At 40.4% G+C, this 26,579-nt stretch overlaps 1 protein-coding gene across 1 annotated transcript in view; it reads left to right on the top strand.

The window, feature by feature from the left end:
- Positions 1-26,579, top strand: part of PMFBP1 (polyamine modulated factor 1 binding protein 1) — a 49,812-nt gene that overhangs the window by 5,858 nt on the left and 17,375 nt on the right. The window contains exons 3-9 of the mRNA XM_057710817.1: positions 10,679-10,921; positions 13,936-14,157; positions 19,787-19,957; positions 21,188-21,298; positions 23,626-23,752; positions 23,849-24,006; positions 25,443-25,683. Of these exons, the coding sequence (XP_057566800.1) occupies positions 10,679-10,921; positions 13,936-14,157; positions 19,787-19,957; positions 21,188-21,298; positions 23,626-23,752; positions 23,849-24,006; positions 25,443-25,683 (1,273 nt within the window). The remainder of the gene's footprint in view (positions 1-10,678; positions 10,922-13,935; positions 14,158-19,786; positions 19,958-21,187; positions 21,299-23,625; positions 23,753-23,848; positions 24,007-25,442; positions 25,684-26,579) is intronic.

Raw genomic sequence — 26,579 nt, 5'->3', positions numbered from 1 at the left:
TGCAGCACCTGAGGCCCATTACCCTGAAAAAACCAGATCGTAGTTATATAAAAAGAGTAGCATCTCTTAATGGATTTTAGACAAACTTCTAAATCACCCATGAAAATAGCAACCATCCCACCTGCTCCAAGGTGTCACTTCCTATCAGTGCAGCAGGAGCTCTTCATTGCCACACCTGCAGCTTTCTGCCTACAAGCTTTTCTTCCGGATGCAGGAACCCATTCATAGGACAAGCTGAAGTGCAAAAGAGTTAATAACCCTAGAAGCAGCTCTCAACCAATGACTGATGGGGAGATGGTTAATTAAATAACCCGTTTCCCTTGCCCTAGCTCACTGGAGATAACTCCAGGCATGCTCTCTGCTCTGTCCCAGAGTGCCTCAGTGGGGCCCAGCACCAGCTGCCCGCAGCAGTAACTAGGTTGGTAACATACATTTTCACAGCTTCCTTCCCTGCCTTGTTCATTTCCCTGCTCCCCTACCTGAGTTTTCTAAAATCACCTTCCACATTAACTACTACTTGATACCTGGTTCCTTGTTATAGGACTTGCTTCCAGAGGTGCCCAAGCCAAGACACTAAACAACACCTGTCCAGAGCATGTGTGACCAGGAGGACCTCCTGGCATGATCATCTATCTTGAGATTGTGATTTTGAGCCAATACTTATCCGTAGCCTAGGCAGTTCATCAGCTGAGGCAACTTCATTCCACCCTGAGGTTTTCTTTCTTTGGAAACTCTGGCTCTAAGCTCTTTAAACCAGCCTCTAAATTTATTCACACAAGCACGGGAGCTAGCTGGGAGATACTTTCTCATAACTCTCTAAACACTTTGGGTTTCCAAGAATGCCTAACTTGCAGTCTTCATTTCCGCTTATGGACTTGAGTTCTTGGCAAACATAAGGCAGGTTCTGGTTGCACAGACCTGCTGCTAGGCCTCCACCCTCATCCTCAACCTTTGCAGTCAAGGACCTGGTCTCTCTTTGTTGTGTCTGTTAGAGTTCTCCCAGGACTTAACACCACCCTATGGAAACCACAAATTGTTCCTCTGTGATGCCCTAAAAATGCTAACAACAAAGCAATTCTACCTTATCTCACTGAGCACTACTGTCCTTTCTGCAGGAAGTCATGACTATGGAAAAAACCTAGTGGTTTTCCTAAATGGATCCCAGGAAGAATATTATCCTAATTTATTTTCTTTCTAAATATTGTTTTAGGATATCTTCACCATTGCTGTTGCAAGTTTATTTATTCCCCCAGTTAGGGAAAGCTATGTGGCTTAGAAATGTACCTGGCAACTTGGAAGGAGAAAGGTATTAAGTCACATTTCATTATTCTAATAGCCCAGAAGAAGGTCTAACAGCTTGAAACAAGCTTTAAAACATGCTCTTTTTTTCTCTCCCCAGCACTTAGTGCAGAATTTAAATTGCAGACTACACAGACAAATACACAATTAGATGTAGACTTACACTCACCCACTCAGAAAATCCCTGCAAGATCTGCCTTCCACAAGGAAATATAATATGAGAACAAAGGGGGAACCCAAGACTTTCTGAAATTTTGACTAATATCTGACAAGAAGCTGGAGAAATAAGCAGGAGGTCATAGTTCAGGACACAGTTATGTGAAGAATTAAAATATTACATTAGATGTTATGTGTAACTAAAGGAGTGGCAGGCAAGGGGTAGGTAAGGTAATCAAGAATATGTTATGCTCCAAATCCCAGGAACAGAGACAGCTGGGCCTGGGGTAAAGCAAGTGAGGTGCCTAAGGGTGCAAAATTTATGGGACACTCTTTCTGTAGGGGCCAACCCTGTACTTGCTGGACCCTGAAACCAAACTCCGCCTTAAAATCTGCACATCACTTACCTCACTTAGTCCCAACCCCGTCCAGGAATCAAAAGTGCCTCAATTAAAGTGAAAAGAGAAAAGGACAACAGAGGTATCATAATAAAATGATGATCGAACCAGAAAAAGAGTAGTTTCCCAGGCTCCTTTGGCCCTGGTGGTGGCATGGAGAGAATACACTGGTATTCAGTAGAATTTGGACAGCCAAACTCTTTGTAGCGTATGGAGGTCATTATTTTTAGCAAAAAACTGTAAGAAATTTTATTTCTGCAGATAAAAGTAATTCATTGACTATGTAAAGACTAATACACTCAATGGAAATTATCACACAAAGATATCATTTTGAACAAAAAAAATTTAAGTGAAATTGCTAAATGCGATGTGGGATCTAGGATTGGATCCTAGAACAGAAGAAAAAAAAATTAGTAGAAAAGCTGATAAAATCCAAATAAAGTATGTAATATACTTTATTATTATATACTTTAATAACAATTTACCAATGTTAATTTCCTAGTTGGACAAATGTACTATCGTTATGTAAAATGTTAACGTTAGGGGAAGGTGGGTGAAGAGTACATGGGAACATTCTGTACTACTTTTAGAATTTTTCTGTAAATCTAAAATTATTCCAAAATAAAGTTTTTTTTTTAAGTGAATCTCTGGTAAACAGAGATCACTGATGAGAACAATGTCTAAACCATGAAGATGTGTCCAAAAGAAATGCATGTCACTTAAACACACAGTTCTACACTCTACCAATACAAGAAAGTACAAGAAATGCAATTTGTAGAAGATGTAAAAAGTAACAGATGAAACTATCTAGTGATACAAGGCTAAACCAGGCTTACAGGGGAAATATCTCACTTCCCACTTCAAAGATAGGGAGAGAGGTTCTGACAATGACTAAGAAGAGACGGGGCTTTTTCTCTTAAATGAAGAAAAAGAAAAATCATCAGGGATTCAGTTTTCAAAGCAATGCCAACCTGAAACAGAAGAGAGTCAGCACAAACTAGAAGAGAGAATAAAATGGTTAAAAAGTATTTTGAAAAGCTGGCTTTAGGCAAAGCAGCAGGGCCTGATGACATACTTCGAAGAGTACTTAAGGAATTGGCAGGTGTTATTACATAGCCGCTAGCGATTATTTTTGAGAACTCAAGAGGATAAAGAAAGTCCCTGTAGACTGAAAAAGGGTAAATGAAGTGCTCATCTTTTTAAAAAGGGAAAAAGGACAATCCCAGTAATTATAACCTGTCAGCTTAACTTCAATATCAGGGAAAATATAGAACTTAATATCAATCAATTAGCATCAACTTGAAAAGCACAAAGTATTGGGTGGAAAGCAACGTGACTTTTCAATAGGAGAGTCATACCAGGCCAATTAATTTCCTTCTGTGATCAAGTGGCCACATAGGCAAGGAGGGAGCTATAGGTATAATCTCTTTGATCGTAAGTAGGGCTGAAAAGTAGTCTAAATATGGAAACAGGTTCCTACAGGTGGCCAAGTCCTCTATCTTTTAAGACAGCTGAGGCCTGGACAGAAATCTATCTGAGAAACATTTGTAGACCAGATGGCCTCTGGAATCATGTCCAACCCTGGATGGTCATTTTAAGAACTAATCTTACTTCTATAAGATTATTTCCAACTTGCTCATTTTCTCCAGATCTCAGTTTAAAGGTCAAAGCAGAATCTAATAAAACATCTATGTCTTCACTATAAAGTAAACTTCTTAAAAAAGGAGACAAAGGAGCAGTAGGAAATGCATTGATGCCTTTGTGACACTGCTTTTTGGTACGAATATAAGAGAAATGCAGGCTTAATCCATAGTATGTCATTTTCTATTCGTTTAGAATTAAGAAAAATAATCTTTCGAACACTTAAGAATAAATAAGTAGAAACTTAATAGGCCTCAAATAAGTCTAGGCATTTCTCCAAGTCTTTGAAAGTTTATTCCTTTAAACCTATAGGTATCTACAGTGCGCAAATGTTTAAAATTCCCATCTATCTAGTTTCTCTGCAGGTATGAGCAGTTCTTAGATTTTTAGAACCAGACAAATTAGGTCAGGTGCTACCTTTGCCCTGTACTGAAAGATTTTAGTGAACTCTCATCATCTGGTTGGTCTATCATATTACCTTGAACCAAAATTAAACCCAGAAGGTTTAACATGACCTCTGAGGAAGAGAGATTATTAATAGTTTGCCAGTATCACTGCCAGGTTGCTAAGCTTTACACTAGGAAAAGATATTCTTTACCCACAGGAGGCTTTAAAGTCAAAGAACAATTATGAACACACCGAAGAATAGATGATGTACTTGGAGGGGAAGCCCTAAGGAAAGAGTTTGGCTTCTTTAAAAGAAGAGCATTGCTCTCATTCTTTTGGGTAAAGAAGAGAAAATGGGGACATGGAAATAAGGGGAAGCAGAGAAAGAATATACAATGAGGAGACCATTCAGTTATCAACTGGGTCATACACACCCAGCAGTGGAGAGGCAGGTCCAGATCAACAGCTGCACACAAGCATTAGAAGGACCAGGAATCCAGTTTCTTAATTTTCAGAGATCAAGTCACCTTCAACAAAGCCAAAAAAAACAGGACTGGAGCAGAATTTGATTAGGACTTTATTGGGTATTTACTTTACTAAAATAAGCCCTTCTGCAATAACCATACCCCAGATGTTCACTCCTTTGCTTTGGTTCTACCCACATTAAGTATTTATTCATGACCATGTCTTTTTCCAAGTAGCGCCCCACCCCACAGCTTACCTGTGTAGACAGAGGACTTAGGCTCTTGAGAACCTCCCCCATACATGTTTGTGTGTGTGCACACTTGCGCGCGCACACACACATGCACACACACCCCTCCCAAGTCCCTTCTCTCTGAACCTCATTTACAGATGAGTTGTAAGAATAGTACCATTCTTATCTTGAAAAGAATGAAAGCACTTAACTAAAAACATGTGTTATAAATGTTGGCAATTGTAGCTACACAGAGTAAATACAAAATTCAACTTTGGCCTAGGAAAGAAGTCTCATCTACTTCCCTCTGGCTACATACACCAAATGTTCAGGCCAAGGGGTCAGCTTGTCTTTGCCTGGGATTTCTTTTGCCTGGTGACTACCGTGGTCCAATTTCTGTCCTCTCTTTCAGATTGAACTGACACAATCAGCTGTTGTCTTTCTGGTTCTGAACTGGGCTGAGCCTCCCTGATCTTATCTGTACTGCCCCCACTCACTGTCACTAGAGAAGATTTTCTCTCTTTTGGGTCCCAGCTCTTACTGAATTCATCTCTTTAACACTTCATCTCTCCAGTTACTCAGACCAAAACCATGGAGTCATCCTGCCTTAGATGACCATTATCTCCCACCACCCCACATCTAACGCAGAAGCAAATCCTCTGGAGTCTACTTTCAAATATACAATGCACTAAAATCCAGCCACTTCTCCCAGCTTCTACCTTAGTCCATGCCACCGTCCCTTCTCACCTGGATTCTTATAGTAGCCTCCTCGCTGCTCTCCCTGCTTCTATTTTTGTCTCTCTACAGTTCATTTTCAATATAAGAGCCAGTGTGTCCTTTGTGACATCTACAGGAGATCACATCACTTCAGTACCCTCCAATGGCCTTTCACCTCCATGAAATGAAAAATTAAAGCTTTCAGAAAGGTATATACAGTCCTAAAGGACCCCACCTCCCTTTCCTTTCTCACCTCATCTGGTACTACTCTCCCCTTTACTCTCTCTGCTCCAGCCAGAACAAAGTGGCTCCTCAGACACCACCGGGCATCTCCCACCTCCAGGCCTTGAAGCTTGCTGGAGTGTTCCTCTTGTAGATTCCCACCAGGCTCCTTCCCTGCCTCCTCCAAGTCTTGACTGAAATGTCACCTTCTCAAAGTGATCTTCCATGAGAACAAATTAATTCAAAATTACAACTGCCTCCATCCTGGCATTCCTCATCTCCCTCCCCTGCTTTACCTCCATAGCACTTTTTCCTCTTCATAAACTACATAATTCACTTCCTTAATTTGCTATCTCTCTCTCCCCCTCTCAGTCCCTCTCTCTGTCTCTCTCTCCCTCCACACCACCCTCCTCCAGTAGATGCAAACTTCTTGAAGGCAGGGATTCTGTCTTATACACTTCTGTATCCCCATTACCTAGCAGAGTGCTTAGCGCATAGCAGGTATACCATAATATTTGCTGAACAAGTTAATTAAAAGAAAATATGTTCACACAGCAGCTACCATGTTAATGTTCATAGCAGCATTACTCATAACAGCCAAAACCCAAAACAATCCAAATATCTATTAACTGGTGAACAGATAAAGAATATATGGTATATTTATACTATTCAGTAGTAAAAATGAACAGAATACTGATTCTTGCTGCAGCCTGGATGAACCTCAGAAACATTATGCTAAGTGAAAGAAGCTAGACACAAAAGATGACATATTATACGATTCCATTTATATGAAATGTCTGGAAAGGGCAAATCCATAGAGGCAGAAAGCAGATTAGTGGTTGCCTGGAGCTGGGGTAGAAATGGGAGTGACAAATGGGCATGAGGGAATTTTTGAGGTGACGAAAATATTCTAAAACTGGATTGCAGTAATGGTTGCACAACTCTATAAATTTGCTACAAATCACTGAACTGCACACTTACAATAGTTGAATTTTATGATATATAGAGGATAAGTCAATAAAACTGTAAAAAGAGTTAGTTTTTAAAAAGTGTGTCCACTCTCACCACTGTTATTCAACATAGTTTTGGAAGTGTTAGCCACAGCAATCAGAGAAGAAAAAGAAATTAAAGGAATCCAAATTGGAAAAGAAGAAGTAAAATTGTCACTCTTTGCAGATGACATGATACTATATATAGAAAACCCTAAAGACTCTACCAGAAAACTGCTAGCACTCATTGATGAGTTTAGTAAAGTAGCAGGATACAAAATTAATGCACAGAAATCTCTTGCATTCCTATACATGAACAACGGAAGAGCAGAAAGAGAAATTAAGGAAACTCTCCCATTCACCATTGCAACCAAAAGAATAAAATACCTAGGAATAAACCTGCCTAAGGAGGCAAAAGATCTGTATGCAGAAAACTTTAAGACATTGATGAAAGAAATCAAAGACGACACAAACAGATGGAGGGACATACCATGTTCCTGGATTGGAAGAATCAACATCGTGAAAATGACTGTACTACCCAAAGCAATTTACAGATTTAATGCAATCCCGATCAGATTACCAATGGCATTTTTCACAGAACTAGAGCAAGAAATCTTACGATTTGTATGGAAACGCAAAAGACCCCGAATAGCCAAAGCAATCTTGAGAAGGAAAAATGGAGTTGGTGGAATCAGGCTTCCTGACTTCAAACTATACTACAAGGCCATAGTGATCAAGACAGTATGGTACTGGCACAAAAATAGAAAGGAAGATCAATGGAACAGAATAGAGAACTCAGAAGTAAGCCCACACACATATGGGCACCTTATCTTTGACAAAGGAGGCACGAGTATACAATGGAAAAAAGACAGCCTCTTCAATAAGTGGTGCTGGGAAAATTGGACAGCAACATGTAAAAGAATGAAATTAGAACACTTCCTAACACCATACACAAAAATAAACTCCAAATGGATTAAAGACCTACATATAAGGCCAGACACTATCAAACTCCTAGAGGAAAACATAGGCAGAACACTCTTTGACATCCATCAAAGCAACATCTTTTTTGACCCACCTCCTAGAATCATGGAAATAAAATCAAGAATAAACAAATGGGACCTCATGAAACTTAAAAGCTTTTGCACAGCAAAAGAAACCATAAACAAGACTAGAAGGCAACCCTCAGAATGGGAAAAAATAATTGCCTATGAAACAACGGACAAAGGATTAACCTCCAAAATATACAAGCAGCTCATGCAGCTTCATACCAAAAAAGCAAATAACCCAATCCACAAATGGGCAGAAGACCTAAATAGACATTTCTCCAAAGAAGACATACAGATGGCCAACAAACACATGAAAAGATGCTCAACATCACTCATCATCAGAGAAATGCAAGTCAAAGCCACAATGAGGTATCACCTCACACCAATCAGAATGGCCATCATCACAAAGTCTGGAAACAACAAATGTTGGAGAGGGTGTGGAGAAAAGGGAACTCTCCTGCACTGTTGGTGGGACTGTAAGTTGGTACAGCCACTATGGAAAACAATTTGGAGGTTCCTTAAAAAACTACAAATAGAACTACCATATGATCCAGTAATCCCACTCCTGGGCATATACCCAAAGAAAACCATAATCCCAAAAGAAACTTGTACCATAATGTTTATTGCAGCACTATTTACAATAGCCAGGACATGGAAGCAACCTAAATGCCCATCAACAAATGAATGGATACAGAAGATGTGGCATATATATACAATGGAATATTACTCAGCTATAAAAAGGGATGAGATGGAGCTATATGTAATGAGGTGGATAGAACTACAATCTGTCATACAGAGTGAAGTAAGTCAGAAAGAGAAAGACAAATATTGTATGCTAACTCACATATACGGAATCTAAAAATGGTACTGATGAACTCAGTGACAAGAACAGGGAAGCAGATACAGGGAATGGACTGGAGAACTCGAGGTATGGGAGGGGGCGGGGGGTGAAGGGGAAACTGAGAAGAAGCGGGAGAGTAGTACAGACATATATATACTACCAACTGTAAAATAGTCAGTGGGAAGTTGTTGTATAACAAAGGGAGTCCAACTCGAGGATGGAAGATGCCTTAGAGGACTGGGGCAGGGAGGGTGGGGGGGAATCGAGGGGGGGGGCGTCAAGGAAGGGAGGGAATATGGGGATATGTGTATAAAAACAGTTGATTGAACCTGGTGTACCCCCCAAAAAAATAAAATAAAATAATAATAAAAAAAAAAAAAAAAAAAAAAAAGTTCGAAAGCAGTGGGTTAACGAGGACAAGGCCACAAGCTCAGATTCTTGGGAGCCAGTGAGATTACTTATTTTCTATTTTATTTCTTTCTTTCCTTCAATACCTAGCTGTGTACGAATCTCTAATCTAGGCCCTATAGGAGTAGACACGACCCCTGCCCTTCAGGAATTTATAATCTAATTAAAAGATAAGATGCACAGAGATCATTACAATGCAAGGCAGAATGTGAAATGCCGCATTAAGGGCATGTCAGGAAAGTCTATGGTATTGGTGCAAAGACAGCTTTGCAGGGAAAACGAGAAGGAGAGCATGATTTGGACAGGGTTTTAAACAAGTAGGAAGACAATAAGCAGAGAAGGGAGCTAAGGAATGCCTACAGGCCACCCTCTTCATCTGCCTCTGTTTCACATGTCACCATGTTACGGGAAGTGGGATCCAGCTGCTCTTCCCTCTAAAGCCAATACTCTAGGGGCAAGTTTGGCGAAAGGAAAGTTTGCTTCACTTCAGAGGCTGGCAACTGGAGAGGAGGGCAGACTCATGTCCAAAGGCTGACTTCCCCCACTGACAATCAGTGGGCAAGAGCTTTTAAAGGAGAGTTTCAGGGATGTATAGGTGGAGGGAAGGAGCTACATGCAGAAACAACACAGTCAGCTCTAACAGCCATCTTGAAATTGGTCATGCCGTGATCTGATCAGCATCGTCTTGATTGTTTAAAGTACTGTCAACCTTCAGTTCCAGGATTGGTTTGTTCCCATTTCTTTGAGGCCAGTTCTTGAAATTGTGGCAGCTTAGGTCATGGCTACAGTCTGGGCATCCTGTAGTTAACTTCTTCCACCTGGTGGGGGTTTCAGTACCTACAAGACAGCTCAAGGGATATGGCTCAGAATATTATCTATAGCCCTTGAGGAGGAACTAAAGGTCCTTGACTTTGTTTAATGACTAAACTCTTATTATTTGGTCTTCTTTGACTGCTTTCCTTTGCTTCTGTTCTGCATTTTCTCACTTCTCTGATTAAACTTATTCCTTGCCTGAAGTTTTTCTGCGGACAAAAGGCAGGTGGAGGACATGGAGGGGAAGGACCGTAGGGTCCTGCTCCATTTCAACCAGGAATGTTGGGCAAGAAAATATAGACACTCAGTGAAAAGACCTCAACTGTACTAGAATAAACAACTCAGGGATGTGTCCTGTCAGCAGAATACCCGATACAATGTAGGCGTTCAACATATGCTTATTGAATGAATGAATGAAAATGTAGGTGGGGTCTAGCAGCATTTCAGGTTGATTGTGGACTGGCAGGGAGAGATCTCTCTCTCTCTCTCTCTCACACACACACACACACACACACACACACACACCCTTCAGCATCTGCAAGGTCACATCTGCCTTTAGGAGGAGAGTCAGTGCCCAGACGTGCCTGAACAATATCTCTGCTTCCCGTTTCCCAGCATTCCAGAAAGCTATTTCCCCAAGAGTTTGTCCTTTTATCTGGGCATTTTTAATAATCAAGTTTAGTCCAAGAACCATAACCAGAAATTCATTCCCTTCGAGGTCAATGGTGTTATCTTTATACGTGAAGACAAAACATAAGCGTATTATCGAGTGTATCTTTACACTACTCTCTAGGTCCTTTATGTTTTTCCTTCTGACCTACATAATAGGAATGGTAGATCTAAATAGTAGGAAGGAACTATGGTTTTTTTCCTTCTTTTAAATCCTTCCTACAGAGTGAAAGTGCAAAGTGATGTTTAATTGTGAATAGAGAGAAATATTTAATAAGTGCTCTGGAGATGAAAAGATAAATGGGTGGATAGATGGATGTGAATGGTTAAAAATTAAAGAATGAATGCCTGCTTGGTGACAATCTAAAGCCTTTCTGTATATTCAATCTCAGTTACAGAACAAGAAGCAAGCGTTAGCATTTGAGGAGTCACACATGGAGTTTGAGCCCAATAAGCAGTGTCATCTGAGACAACTCCAACAACTCAAGAAAAAGTTGCTGGCCCTTCAGCAAGAACTGGAGTTTCGCACCGAGGAGTTGCAGACTTCTTACTGTTCCCTCCTGCAGTATCAGTCTGTCCTGGAGAAGCAGACTTCTGACCTGGTTATTCTCCACCATCACTGCAAGATGAAAGAAGATGAGGTATAGATAAAGTAACTATGGAAATGTCCCATATGCCATGTAGCTACAGAAATCAGGCCAAAGCTACTAGAAAGCAAGCATTGGACTTAGAGGAGAGCTTCACAGCATCTTGAGCAGGTTTTATCAACTTTCCCTCTTTAATTCTTGATTTTTCTGAAGCTAAAGAGAGAGAACTAAACAGAATGGCATAATTGGGTGAGAGCTCCAGTGTTAACACATGTGGGGTATGTGTGTATGTTTGTAAGCGTGTAGGGATGGGGGGGCTGTGTATGTGCATGCACTTATGTGTGTATGGTGTGCATGTACGTTTATCATCTCCATTCTATTGCCATGGCAATTTAAATGCAAAAGACTCTGGGTCTCTGAGGGTTATGAAAGAGGTATAAGGTCCATTAAATGAATCGTTTTTAGAAAGATCAGGTTTTGATCATATATAAATTCCTGGCACTTGCACAGCTGATAAGAGAACAAGACATTGAGTCTGAGTCAATCCCTGAGAATGCCAGATTAGTCATTTTTTCAGACTGGAGTTTTAGATCAAGTAGACTTAAGTACATTCTGAACATTCATTTCTATTCATGTCCCAAGGGAGTATTTTTTTTAAACCAGAAAGTATCATCCTTGTAGAATCCCAAGCAAATTCCAAAGACCAAATCCAAATCATTGGGAAGTGGTAGCACTAGCAATAGTAAAACCGTGAGTTCGAAGTAATGGGCCAGGCAGCCTCCTCTGGCATTTTCTTCCTCTGCCTTTAAAGATAAAATTCGAAGGACTGTCTTGAATGATGCTGTTACTTAAGAACTAACTCCAGGGGCTTTATGAAGGGCCTTAAAGAACATGGAATTTTTTTAAAGGAAATATTATGGCCAGTGAGAATTTTCTGAAAAGGATTGGGAGGGAAAGGAACAAAGAAAGATTATCCTACGAAATGTAATCTGGGACAAAGCCTGTGAGCATAAACCTATAGTTTAATAAAGCTAATGCAGGCCTGTGTTAAAACTGGCTGCTTCATCCTAACTTAAACCAGAGTCCAGCCTAGACAAAGTGACCCTGAATTAGTTGGGATTCTATTTGGCTGCATATAACAGAAAACCCCAAAGTAATAGTGTCTTAAATAAGATAGTTTATGTCTATGATATATAAAAGAAGGTCAGAGAGAGGTGGTGTAGGACTGTTATGGTAACTACACATGTGATCAGGTACATGAGGTACTGTCTTTCATTTCCACCATTATCAGCTCAAAGCTTCCGCTTTCTAGGTCACCTAAGATGGCTGCTGGAGTGCCAACCATCACATCTGTGTTCCAAATAATCAGGATGGGGGTGAGAGGTGGGGTGGGGAAAGGCACACTCCTCCCTTTTAAGGACACTTTCTAGAAGCCCCACACAACACTTTCACTTATATACCATTGGTGAGAATTAGTCACATGGCTACAACTGGTTCTTAGGAAGGCAAGAAAATGCAGTGTTTTAATGAGGCATGCCGTTGTCCCAAATAAAGTCAAGGTGTGGGATTCGGCAAGCAGTTCTCACTGACACAGAGCCCAAAATGGGAAAACTTCGGAAATATTACTTTAGGCATTCTGCCAAGTTCCCCCAATACTTTGTTCACAGAAGTATCAAACTTCTGTCTAATGTTGGGTTTCCCAACAGCAGATCCTAAACAAGGGGATGAGTATAAATACTAGTTAATTTAGGAGGTGATCCCAGGAAGCACAGTGAGAGAGTAGAGAAGTGAGTCAAACAAGGGTGGGACACCCATAAAGAAAATCACTATTAAGAAGATCACTGCTACGGGAAACTGGGGTTCAATCCCTCTGAAGAACTCTGGGAGAGAATGTAGAACACACCTCAGACTGATCCCAGCCAACCACCCCAGTCATTGGTTGAGAGTTGCACCTGAGGGTATTAACTTCCCGGTACTTGTCACTTGCCTCCTCCTGCTCCTCCACTTGAGTGGACTCCTGGGACCAGAGCATCCCTCAGGCAAAGAACTGAAGATGCTTGTGGTTGGAATGGGGTTAGCATGCAAAGGAATGGTGAGTGTCAAGGGGATATGAGCAGGCCTCACCGACAGCTTCTGTTATAAACGTTTGAATATAAAATATCCCTTTCCTCTTTTCCTTACCTAATAAACACCTCGAACTAAATGATCTTTTCCTAAGATGAATCTCAAATGGCAGGCAGCAAATATATTAGCTTAGACCAACAAAATATGTTCTATCTGAATTCTGTTGAACTATTTGAACCCACATGAAGACTTCCTTGATGACTTTCCTGCTCTTAACTTTTTCAATACATATAATTCGAGCAATGCAGTTTAGCCCTCTCAACAGTTGTTTGCTAATTTTAAATTGTATCTCCCCCGCCCCCGATTTGTAAGAGTTTGTAAATCCTTGGAAAGAGGACCCTATGTTGTATAGGTACACATACCCCTAAGTACCCAAGACGTTGCTCATGACCATTCAATAAATATCTGTCAGTTGGTTGACTAATTAATTGATTAGGAAGAAAAAGAACCAAAATAAGGATGGTGCAAATCCCAGAGGAACTTCAGGTTGTATTCACCCACTATATCTAGGGAACTTTGCTGACATGGACCTGTGTGCACGAGGGGCTCCACATTTTCTAAATTAGACCTCTAGAGAATACCCAGGAAAGAAAGAATACTGGCATTTCAAACTCTTAAAAAATGGAACCATACATTTGTTCCTGTTAATCAACTAATAAGTCTTTATTGAATTAACTACATATCAGGCAGAATGGGAAATAGAAATGATCCCAGGCTTTAAGAAGCTTACCATCTAAACAGGATAATCTTTTAAAAAAATTTTCTAATCATTAACATTCTGATTTTATAGACGGTAGCTTTTAGATCTGTGCTGGGCCTATTCTTTGCATCTGGATTTCTAGTTAAGATAATCTAAGATTCCTCTGCATGTGGTCTTGTAGCCGTACCCTTTCCTCATAAGATGCCTCCATGGGATCAGTGTGGTTTCTTTCCTACACCAACAGGTGATTCTCTATGAGGAGGAAATGGAAAATCATAATGAGAACACAGGGGAGAAGCTCCATTTGGCCCAGGAGCAACTCGCCTTGGCCGGGGACAAGATCATCTCCCTAGAAAGGAGCTTAAACCTCTACAGGGATAAATACCAGACCTCCCTGAGCAACATCGAGTTACTGGAGTGCCAAGTGAAGATGTTGGAGGGGGAGCTCAGCGGGATGGTCGGTCAGGTAGGACTTAAACCAGACCACTCGGACCAGGAGCTCCCAGGTGGTTCCTGTAACGGTCCCAGCCTCTCCACCAGAGACCCAAACCTTCAACCAGTTGTCTTTCCTTCCCTTGAATTTTGTAGCCCTCAACTTTGAACTTCCAGCCTTCACATCTCCTGTGAGATTGCTCCTTAGGAATTTTAAGGCTCCTTAATTAATATAAGGGACCACCACTTCAAATAAGGCAGAAAGTGAATTACCAAATGAGCTCCAAATCTTCCATGTTGTCATGGGGGTCCAGTAGGGGGCTCTTCCAGGTCACAGGACTCATGTAAACTATAGCTTCAGGATCAAGTAGGAGGAGAAAGCCACAAAACATAGCAAAGAAGTGCCTGAACTTGTTTCTTTTTTCTTTTAAATGCTTTTTTAAATTACACAAGTAATACAACAATATAGGATCCTTAGACAGAATTATGGAGATTAAATTATAAAAGTCCACCTTCAGCCTTCTCCTCCCACTCCCCTCCCTCTAAGTACTGGCAGGCTTCCCCAGCCTATTGCTATACAGTTACATATATAAAATGTCAGGGTTTTCTTTTTACATAAATGAGTCATTTTATAAATGTGGTTCTACACTTCGCCTTTTAAATGCATATCTTGACAATTTCTTTTAGTTACTACCTTGTATGCTGTAGTATGACTGTACCCTGTACCATCTACTGATCTGTTTGTCTACTACAAACAAGCTGTAGTGACCAGCCTTATTTCTATGGGGTTAATTCCTAAAGTGGGATTTTGCTGGGTCAAAGGAAGTGCTTATTTGTAAGATTTAAAGATACTTCTGAATTGAATACCAAAAAGGTTCTATCAGTTTACACTTTTACCAGCAGTAATTTCCACACACACACACAGGGTATGTTTTCAGTCTTTTTAAGTTGTGCTAAAATGATGGATGGGATAAAAAAAAAAACAGATTTTCTCATTACAATTTTCGTTTCCTTTATTTCTAATAGTTATGGGTTGGGTTCCCGAGGAAGCAGATTCTGAGACAGACTGACATGCAGGACATTTTTAGAGAGAGCTCTTGGCATCAACACCTGTGAAGAGGAAGGAAACAGGGTTGGGCAGAAGGAGAAGTTGAGCTGTGATAATCCCAGCAAAGGCCGCAGCCAACCTCATGGGGAGCTCTGGGCCTGGAAGGACCTTTGGAGCTGTTCTAAACTGGGGAGAAGAGAGCTGGCCTTTATACCTCCATGTTGATCAGTGATTGGATGTAAGCTGTCTTCCTAGGGAGAGACATGACCTCGGGCAAAAGTTTTCTTCAGCCCAGGCAATCCCCAAAAAGGGCTGACAGCTGAGGGGTATCTTAGAGCAGCACCCCATAGCTGGAGGAGTAAGTCCTTCACTGCTGAAGGGGATCCAGGGGGCACATCACAGTGCTCACCTCATGAATGAAGTATTGAGCCCTGTTCCTAAGTGGATTTCTGTTTTACAAATTGCTTTTAAATCCTTAACCAATTTTTTATTGGGTTGTTAGTCTTTTCTGTGTTGATTTATAGGAGGTTTTTAATATATTACAGGTAACAATGCTTCATTATATAAGTTACAAATATTTTCTCCCAGTTTATAACTTTTCATTTTATCTTATTAATGGTATTTTTCAACATGCAAGAGTTTTTAATTTTTATGAAGTTAAATCTCTCAGCTCTTCTTTATAGATTCTAGGTTTTATGTCTTGTTTAGAAAGGCCTTCGGTACCTCCCAAATTGCAAAAGTTTATCTTATATGGTCTTTTAGCACTTTTAAAATTTTGTATTTTTATGTTTTTAGCTTTAGTCCATCTGGAACATACATATACATACACACACACACACACACACACACATATGTATATACACACACACACATATATACACACACACACATATATACACATATATATACACATACACAAATATATATATATATGTTTCATATATACATAATGAGAGAAGGCTGTAATTTCATATTTATTAAAATGCACCTCCAGTTGTCCCAACTTCACTTAGGGAACATCCCACCCTTTCCCCATTGATTTGAAGTGCCAACTCAACATACATATCGATTCTCTTTCTGGATTCTCTGTTCTTTTGATCTATTTGCCCATTCCTGCACCAGGATCAGAGTTTTTAATAGTGACTTTAACTGAGAGTACGTTTTAATACTTCCTTTAAGGGCAGGTCCAATTTCACTGTTCTTTACTTTCAAATATTTCTTGGCCATTTTTGTACAACTTGGTGAAATTTAGATTCATGTTGACTTACTTTCAAATTATGTATTTATTTGGGGGAAATTATCCTACCCTATGGAACATGACATGCTTCTACTTTTATTCAAGGCTTCTTGTGTGCCCTTCAGTAAGATTTTACATTTTCCTTATAGAGCTCACATGTTCCCTGCTAAGTTTACTCTTAGCTGTATTACAGCTGTTATTGGTTTTGTGAATGAGCACTTTTGTACATTTAATTTTATTAATTATTACTGATGTAGAAAAAAACTCTTATCCTGCCACTTTATTGAGCTCTGTTACCAGATTTTTAGTCAACTGTCTCAGGTTTTTCTAAATTGCCTTACTTGTCAGCATTTATACAACTTATTTTCCACCTTCCCATGTTAACCAGGACCTGCAGAATAGTGTAGAACCATAGCATCCTTGCCTTGCTCCTCATTTTTTAAAAATGTTTCTAATATTTCACTATTAAGTATATATAATATCTGTTCTTGGCTTCTTGTTAATATCCTTTTTGAAACTGAAGATATGACTGTCATGTAGCTTAACAAGAATTTTTATCAGGAATAAATATTGAATTTTATTGGATGTTTTTGTTGACATCTGTCAAGGTAATCACAGAGTTTTTTTCCTTTAATGAAGTGTATTAAATTAATAGATTTTCCTTTATGGAACAATCCTTACATTCCTGGAACAAATCCTACTTGATATATATTATTAAAGTATATATCATTATAATAAACTGCTATACTAAATTTGCTACACTAAATTATAATAAACTGCTATTCTAAATTTGTTAACATTTAATTTTTTGTTATCTATTTTCAGAAGTGAGATTTGTTGGATGACTTAACTTTTTGTTTTCTCATCTCATATTGGTGTCTGGATTATGCTACTCTAATGTAAACAAATTTGAAAGATTTTCATCTTTTCTTTAATTTCTTGAACTGGTTATATGACATACAAAATGTATATTTTAAGATTACAAATAAAGCCAGCTTTTACTCACTAAGCAGTGTACTCCACCTCTTCTGCATTCTTGGACTTTTCCTTTTGCTGTAATAATTCCATGTTAATTCTTTCAGAAACAATAGCGAGTGGTAAAATTTTCAAAATTTCCATGTCTGAACAAGGTTTATTTTACCATCATTTTTTTAAGCTCTTTATTGAAATATAATTGCTTTACACTGTTGTGCCAGTTTTTGCTATACAACAAAGTATTTATACATATATCTCCATATCCCCTCCCTCCCGCGACTCCTCCCCACCTTCCCTACCCAAGCCCTCTAAGTCATCAGCTGCTGCATACCATCATTCTTGAATGCTATTTTGACTGGGTATACAAACCTACAAATTAAGTCTTTGAAAATATAGCTGCATTGTCTTATACCATGCAGTATTAAAGAGGAATTGTTAGATTTCAATCTTTCTCATTTTTTTTGTGAGTCACCTGTTTTATCTCTTTGAACTCTGGAGGTTTTTAGGCTCAGAGTTTTTTTTAATTTATTTCTGATTAAGTCTCTCAATACTTAGTTGATCCTTTAAATCTGAAGATCTATCTTTTTTTTCAATTCCGGGGATTTTTCTTCTATTAATACTTTTTTCTTTAATGAAATCTTTTTTTAATAAATTTATTTATTTATTTATTTATTGGCTGCGTGGGGTCTTTGTTGCTGCACACAGGCTTTCTCTAGTTGCAGTGAGTAGGGGCTACTCTTCGTTGTAGTGTGTGGGCTTCTCATTGCGGTGGCTTCTCGTTGCAGAGCACGGGCTCTAGGTGCATGGGCTTCAGTACTTGTGGCACATGGGCTCAATAGTTGTAGATTGCAGGCTCAGTAGTTGTGGCACACAGGCTTTGTTGCTCCGCGGCACGTGGGATCTTCCCAGACCAGGGATCGAACCCATATCTCCTGCATTGGCAGGAGGATTCTTAACCACTGTGCCACCAGGGAAGCCCATCTTCTATTAATACTTTTAAATTAATTTCTATTTTTCATCCTTTAAGTATTAAGAAGATATTGGAACCTATAGATATTATCTTCCCGTTTCTTAACTATTTTATTGTTTTCCATTCCTTTTTCCACATAGACACTGAATTATTTATACGCTCATGGCAGCTTTCATGCTCAGTGAACATGAACTATTTCTAACTTTGCCTGAAAAGGGCCAGTTAGGGAGACAGTTTAATGGAGAAAGTATCTACCTTCCAAACTAGGACTTTTTGCTCTTTTTTGCCTGTCTGCATCAGTTCACCCCATTATTAGTGCAGACCAGTGAACAGATAGTAACCTTCATGCATGATTTCATATGATCTAGAGAAAGACATTAAAAAAAAAAAAAAGAACCATTCTAGGAAAACAGACACACTCATGTTGATGAGAGTGTCAATTGGTACATTTTCTTTGAAGGACAATTGTGCAATACCTATCGACGTTTTAAATAGACCCTATTTAAGTAGATTCCTACTTCTACAAATTTAATCTGCACATAAACTAGAACAGGTACTTAAAGATTTATGTGCAAAGATATTTCAGCTTCATTTTAGAAAAAACTTGGAAACAACATATATTCCCATCAATAGGAGACTGGATAAACATATTTAAAAGCAATTTAAAAGAGCAAGATAGAAGCACATGTACTAACATGGATAAATTTCTAAGACACCTTGTTGAGAAAAAATTATGTTTCAAAAAGACAAAATAATATCTGTATTCTAAAATATCCATTTATATGTATGTAAATATATAGATAAAGTTCTAGAAGGATATGCACAAATTATCTCTGGAGAATATGGCAAGTATGGGATTAGAGGTGGTGGTCAAAGAAAAATTTAGACTTGCCTGTAATATCACAGTGTTTTAGAAAGATTATAAATGTGTGTGTGTGTGCGTGTGTGTGTGTGTATTACTTGTGCAGTTTGAAATTAATTTTAAAAGAAGAGTGAGATAGATTTACAAATAGCAATATGGAAAATATCCTAAACAGAAAACACAGTGTTTATAATAGTATGCAGAAGACTTTCCTTTGGACAGGGTAAAAGTAGGGGGTTACATACTTATACACATATGTATATATAAATATGCATAAATTATCCCCTGAAGGATATACAAAAAAACTGGTAACACAGACCATCATGGAAAAGGGGACCTGTGTCATGGAAGGTCCAGATTGACTTTTCAGTGAACTCTCTTGTGAACTGTTTGAACTTTTTACCTTGCGTGTGCACTTGTTAATTTTTTTCTTTTGTTAAGGAAGCTCTGATTCACATATATGAACATAAAATTTTAGAATATAGATCTAGAGATTTACCATGCTCGTGGCATTCTGAAATTGACCCAAAAATTGTGAACAAAATCAACCTATTATCTTTTAATATCCCAGGAGACCGAGAACAAGGGTGATCATTCAAAAGTGCGTATATACACTTCTCCCTGCATGATTCAAGAGCATCAGGAGACCCTGAAACGACTATCTGAAGTCTGGCAAAAGGTCTCTGAACAGGATGATCTAATACAGGAACTTCGAAATAAGCTAGCCTGCAGTAATGCTTTGGTAAGTGTCTCCTTCCAGAACATTTTCCCAAGAGATCCAAAATAAAGTCATGAGGAAAGCGAGGAGGGGAAAAGAGTCACCTAAAATCATCTCTTTGCCAGTGCTCCTCAAATGTCTCTCCCTCTTGTTCATATTCTCCGTGGTATGCATTCCCAATCCACACTAAGTTTGAGATTCTAAAGAGACTTAAAATCTCACACAACAACCAGGGTGCTGTGAAATAGTTAGTAGGGGAAGTAGTTACAGAGATTAAGAGAAATGATTAAAGAGATATCCATATTAAAGGATGAAGCAGATCTGTAAGGGCTGCGTGGGAAGATATTTGTGATGTATTATTTAGAAAAAGTTGTAGAATCCTATGTAGAGTTCAATCCTACTTTTGTTTTTTGAAGTCTTTGGTGATAATAATGAAGTATATACTATAAATTACCAGTAATGCCCCCCTCCCCCTTAGTAGAAGTGAGAGAGGGGAGAATAAGTGGATAGGAGAGTCTCACTTCTTATTTTCAATGCTTGGGTTCTATTTGAATTATTTTCAACAAACAAGAACAAAAGTTTCATTTTTTTTTTAAATTTTAAAAAGCATGTACATATTCATCTACTCCATAAGAAACTTCCTTATTTCTTTTTTTTTTAGCTCTTTATTGGAATATAATTGCTTTACACTGTTGTGCCAGTTTTTGCTGTACAACAAAGTGAATCAGCTGTATTTATACATATATCCCCATATCCCCTCCCTCCCAGGACTCCCTCCCACCGTCCCTATCCCACCCCTCTAAGTTAGAGAGTAGCACTGACATATATACACTACCAAATGTAAAATAGATAGCTAGTGGGAAGCTGTTGCATAAAACAGGGAGATCAGCTCGATGATGGGTGATGCCTTCTTTATTTCTTGAACTTTGAATCCTATCTTCTGAGAGATTCAGCACATCTTTCCATCACAGCCTCCAAAGAACCTTCTTCTGCTTCATGAACTGGACTGTACAGAGGATCAAGAGGGAGTCCAAAACGTGGCCATTGGCAGACTTGAGACAAATCACTGTCTATGCCTTAGCAAAACTTCAGTATAGGATCGAGAACATAATTCCTTCTCCCTAGTTCATATAATATGAATCATACAATGCTGCAACAAACTTGAGCTGAAAAAGGAACACCCTGCAAAAATAGCACTAGTAATAAGCCAGTTGCATTGATCATCCAACGTAACTGACTTGTGCTGGGTTGCAGGTTCTGGAGCGTGAAGAGGCTTTGATAAAATTACAAGCAGACTTTGCTTCCTATACAGCCACCCACCGACATCCCCCTAGCTCCTCAGAAGATTGTGAAGATATCAAAAAGGTGGGAGAAGTTTTCCTTATCTGTGTCTGGTGGGATTAAGCCAAGTTGGGTTTGATTCTGGGTTCTCCTACTTTTTTAAATTTTTATACTACCTGTTATATTTTATTTCATATTTGTGTCACTTCAGTTAGCCCTGCCACATGGATACTGTATATAATGTACGCCAAGCCCCCAAGAAGTGTGTCTGGCATGATTGGATTTTGGAATTGAATTTTGGAGTTGCACCTGTCTCTTAACTCACGTCCAACAGTACATCTAAACAAGACAGAGACTCCTGTTGGCTTGCTAGGTTCTAAAGAACCATCCAGCCTTCTAGTTTCTGGCTGGAGTAGAAAAGCAACAAATTTAGGGAAGATTATTAATTCAAATTCACTACTTTTTTTTAAAAACTCTTATGTTTTCAAAATTCAAAGCCATCTCAAAAGTTAATTCTAATAATGAATAAGCTTGTAAACCATGTAAAGAAATCGCAGACCAACCAGTATGATAGTGAAAACTAAATGAGGGTCCCTCCTAGAAGATCTGAAGCCAGTCATGCCTGAACTTGAGGTACAAGGCAAAGCCAGCCACGTGAGGCCGTGCTGACACTGAAATAGTGGCAGAGGGAATGGCAGAGAGAGTCAACACGTATCAACTCTCCAAGGGGTCCTCTAGTTGGGAAGCAGAAATGCTTATTTTTCCAGGACTTTCTGATCCCACAAAGTTTGAATGAACTTTGGAGTTCTTCTTTGTACATCTGTCAGTATTTATTTTAAAGGTCAGTCCCATGTTATTCACAACCTGACCTACAGCAAGATCTCATACACTCCATGTTTGTTTTCTTTTTGTCTGAGAAATGTCTTTATTTCTCCCTCACTTTTTAATTTTTTATAGTGGTAAAAAATACATAACATTAAATGACCATCTTAACCATTTTTTCAGTGTACAGTTAGTTGTGCTAAGTATATTCTCATTGTTGTGCAATAAATTTCTAGAATGTTTTCATCTTGCAAAACTGAAACTATATCTACTAAACACAAATTCTCCTTTAACATTCCATTTTTAAAAATGATACAGACTTCCTCAAGAAACAGAAACCACTCTCCTTCATCATTTTATATATCCTACCCAAAGCCCTCACATTATCTGACTGTTCTATTAGGACTGGAACTACCCACACCGCAGTTAGTGCCAGCTGTCCTCTCCTCCCTCAGCTGGCCTGGCATGGACTGGGCCTTTGAGTCCCTGCAGGGCCCACCCTTGGGCCATACAGTAATTGCCCTGCATTTCTCCAGCTGTCCTCCTGTCTTCATGCTGCAGCCCTTCTTCACTGTCAACTCTGAAATCGCATAGCTATCTCAAGCATTCCTTGATGCCCAGACAGCTAGTTGTTCCTCCTTGGCCACATGTACATGTTTCTGCATTCTCTGGTAACAGCCCTTTCCCCTCTCCTTCAGGGTAGAAGCCAAATTTCTTGCTGAGGGACTAAAAGACCCATGTGATGTGACTGCCCACTCACTTCCTCACCTCCTTTCCTCCTCTCCGCATCACTCACTCCACTCTAACCACACGGCCTGCTCCATGTTCTCCCCCCAGGGCCTTGTCATCAGCTAGCCACCCCCCATCTGCAAAGCTCCTCCCTCAGATACCTCAACATGGCTCACACCTTCACCTCCACCAAGTGCCTGCTCAGAAGCCACCTCCTCAGGGAGGCCACCCATCCATTCTATTTAAAACTGCAACCAGACCCTCACCCCCGCCCCATACATCTCAATTCTCCTTTTGCTGTTCTGTTTCTTCCATGGCAATTACCAACTTTTAACGTCTTCTGTAAGTCACTACTTTATGCTGTTTGTCTGTCTCATTCCACCAGAAAGTCGGCTCCCTGGGGTTAAGAATTGGTGTCTGTGTTGTTTGCAGCACCTAGGAGAGTGCCTGGCACAGAGTAGGTGCTTTATCAATGACACTGCGTGTTGCAGGAAGGAGGAGGTGGCTCCTTTTGTGCACATTCTACTCCATGTGCGCATAAGGAGTCTGCCATATCTTTTTTTTTTTCTACTCTCTATTTTTTTAATTGAGATATAATTGACATACCCGGAAACTCACCATTTAAAGTGTACAGTCAGTGGTTTTTAGTATATTCACAAAGTTGGGCAACATCACCACTAATTCCAGAACATTTTCATCACTCCAAAAAGAAACCCACATCCATCCTCCCTCCCCAACCCCTGGCAATCACTATTCTACTCTCTGTCCCTAAGGATTTGCCTGTTCTGGACACTTGGCATTCTAGAAGGCATTCTTCCCCCATGTCCTCACCCTGCCCTGCTCTTCTTCCACCTGCCCAGATCCTGAAGCACTTGCAGGAGCAGAAAGACAGCCAGTGCCTGCACGTGGAGGAGTACCAGAACCTCGTGAAGGATTTGCGCATGGAGCTAGAAGCTGTGTCCGAACAGAAGAAAAACATCATGAAGGGTACACCATAGGCCAGCGGGCTGTGGGGGGGACGTGTGTGTGCAGAGCCAAGGAAGCTCCCCTCTGAGCAAGAAGCACCGTCTCGTCCCGCTGTAGACATGATGAAGCTGGAGCTGGACCTGCACGGGCTGCGGGAGGAGACATCTACCCACGTGGAGAGGAAGGATAAGGAGGTCATCATCCTGCAACGGCGATTGCAGGAGCTGCAGACGCAGTTCACTGAGACCCAGAAGCTTGGTTTGAAGAAAGACAAGGTAAGGCGAGCAGCTCCGTGGTTGGAACTGCCTACAGGGCACGTGTGAGGCCAGGCCTTGTGGGGTTTTGTGGCTCTGCACTCACTGTGACTGCTTAGGGAGCACCCACACATGCACAGTGAGATTGCGGTTCTTCAGGCCCAGGGGCAATTCTGAGCTCTTCCTTGGAATTTCTCCTGGCATGTAATAAATAAATAAAATATCAGGGGCCTTAATACAGATGTGGCCTCTGTAATACAGGAGTTCTTCACCAGCCCTACAAGGTAGAGAGTTTGGGACAAACTCGTGTTGTTCCCTTGTGCTTCTGTTTATGCCTAATAGTAGAAAGTAATGCTGTAAAATAATATGTAGCCTTATTCACAATTTCAAGTAAATTTCAACTTTTTAATTACCAATAACTTAGGAATATGCAAACCAGGCAGTCTGAAAATATTAGTGGAACTATGCCCAAGAAGATCTGTAGGTGCCAACATAAATCAAGCTCCTGGAAAAGCCTAAGATGGAACCATGGGCAGAAGGGCTCTGAAACCAGTGCAAGTTTCTGTAGTCAGTACTGTTTCAACTCTAAACTTTTCTCAGAGCTGGTAGAAATAATCCAGTTGATTTGCCTGGCTGGTCATTCAAACTTCCTATTTCAAGGTCCAGAGCTGATTTACCAGTCAAACTGGAGGTATTTGGAGAGATGATGACAAGAAGCAAGGCGTCTGGATAAGCAGCTTCGAGTCACTCATATTCAGTCAACAGATATTTTTGAGCTCCTATGATATGCCAAGTACTCTTCGAGGCACAGAGAATGTAATAAAACATACACCATCCCTACTTTCATGGAGCTTCCATTCTAGTCTATAGAGACAGACAACAAACAAATAACAAAACTAATATACAATAAAATGTTAGGTACTAATGAATTCCTAGAACGGCTTGGTGGCTATTTTACCCAGGGTGGTCAGGGAAGGCCTCTTTGATAAGGTGACCTTTGGGCAGAGATTTGAATGAAGTAAGGGGGCCCCCCAGGCCGGGGTCTTGAAGACTGTTCCAGGCAGAGGCAATAGCAAGGGCAAGGACCCTCAGGTGGGAGTCAGCTCGGAAGCGGAGAGGGGTGAGGTGGCAAGAGGGAAGTCAGACAGGTCGCCAAGTACCAGGTCGCCAGCATCCCAGGAGGGCGTGGTAAGAACTTTGGCCTTTTTTTAAGTGAGATGGAGCCCGTGGAGGTTTTGAACAGGGGCACAACAAGATCTGACTCCCATTTGTAAAAGCCCGTCTCTGGCTGCCACATTGAGAATAGCCCGAGGGGAGGCAGGGAGCCCAGGGGGAGGCTACTGCAACATCCAGGCAAGAGAAGATGGCGGCTGGAAGAGGGCTCAAGACAATCTCTAACTGACGTCCCCCTGCCGCTGCTCAGGCCTCGATCAGCGTTAACGCTTTGCTTTCCTCAGCTCCTCCAGGAGAAGGACGAAATGCTACACGAGCTAGAGAAGGAACGGGCGCAGGCTCAGAACACCCTCGTAAAAAAGGAGGTGGAGTTGGAGAAGCAGCAGTGCATGACAAATGAACTTGAAATTGCTCTCCAGGAGGAGAGACAGGATAAGTGCAAGGCAGAGTATGGGCACCTGCGAGCTGAGATCAAGAAGCTGAAGGACTGTCTCGAAGATGCCAAACAGCAGCACAGGCTGGCTGGTGAGGCCCCTGGGGAAGCACTATCCCCACACACTCCAGCCCACGGGGCCAGAGCAGCCCCCTCCTCTCTCCAAAGGGCCGTGTCCCTCTCCTTCTCCGCTTTCTCACCCCGGTCTCCTCATGACGCATCTCATCTCACAGCAGTTAGGGCCGCCCTCTAAGCTTCTTCCCTCACGCCCACCTTACCTTCTCTCTGAAGCCCCCACCACACAGCAGGTGCTCGGGTGGGGAAGGCAGTCTGCTGCTCTCACACGCCCGCCATTCTCTCAGCAGCCTCAGCTGAAGGTCCTCTCCTTGCCTCACCGCGGAGAGCACAGGGCTCTGTACCTTGCTTCTTTGCACCACGTTCCTCTCCACCTTCTCTGGGACCTTTGTCACACCATTCACTTCTTTTTTTTTTTAATTTTTAAATTTGTATTTATTCCTTTAATTTGCTTTATTAAAATGTGCCAAGTATAATGTGTTTCTGGTAGTAAAATGGGTGAACAGTAATGTTCTTTTAATTTAATTTTGACAAGTGGGCATTAGAACTTCTGAGTTTTTTCCTCTGGAATCTGCAGAATTGTGGCTCCCTTTATATAGTGTTTTTATAGTATTTAACCTTATATAGCAAACAGTATCCCTCATGAGTTGCATATTCTTTAGTTGCTTTATGTAGAAAGAGGACTAAAAACACCTATGTCACTGGATATCGAGAGACTTAAAAAATTTTAAAAAAGTAAAACAGCTGACCGTTTAAAAAAGAATTCAATTTCTCACTCCCTTACTTTTTTTAGTTGAAGGCTGTATATTGGGAATCAGTGAGGATGAAGTCTTTCTAGAATAGCATCATATACCATTCACTTCTTCCTTCCCTGGTTTTTAACACTCTCTCTCCTTCTTTAGCCTCAAAAACA

The sequence above is a fragment of the Hippopotamus amphibius genome, chromosome 16 (genome assembly GCF_030028045.1).
Source record: "Hippopotamus amphibius kiboko isolate mHipAmp2 chromosome 16, mHipAmp2.hap2, whole genome shotgun sequence".
In the NCBI taxonomy this organism is placed as follows: Eukaryota; Metazoa; Chordata; class Mammalia; order Artiodactyla; family Hippopotamidae; genus Hippopotamus; species Hippopotamus amphibius.
Note: the sequence above shows the minus strand (reverse complement) of the source record. Positions and strands in the feature narration are given on the sequence as shown.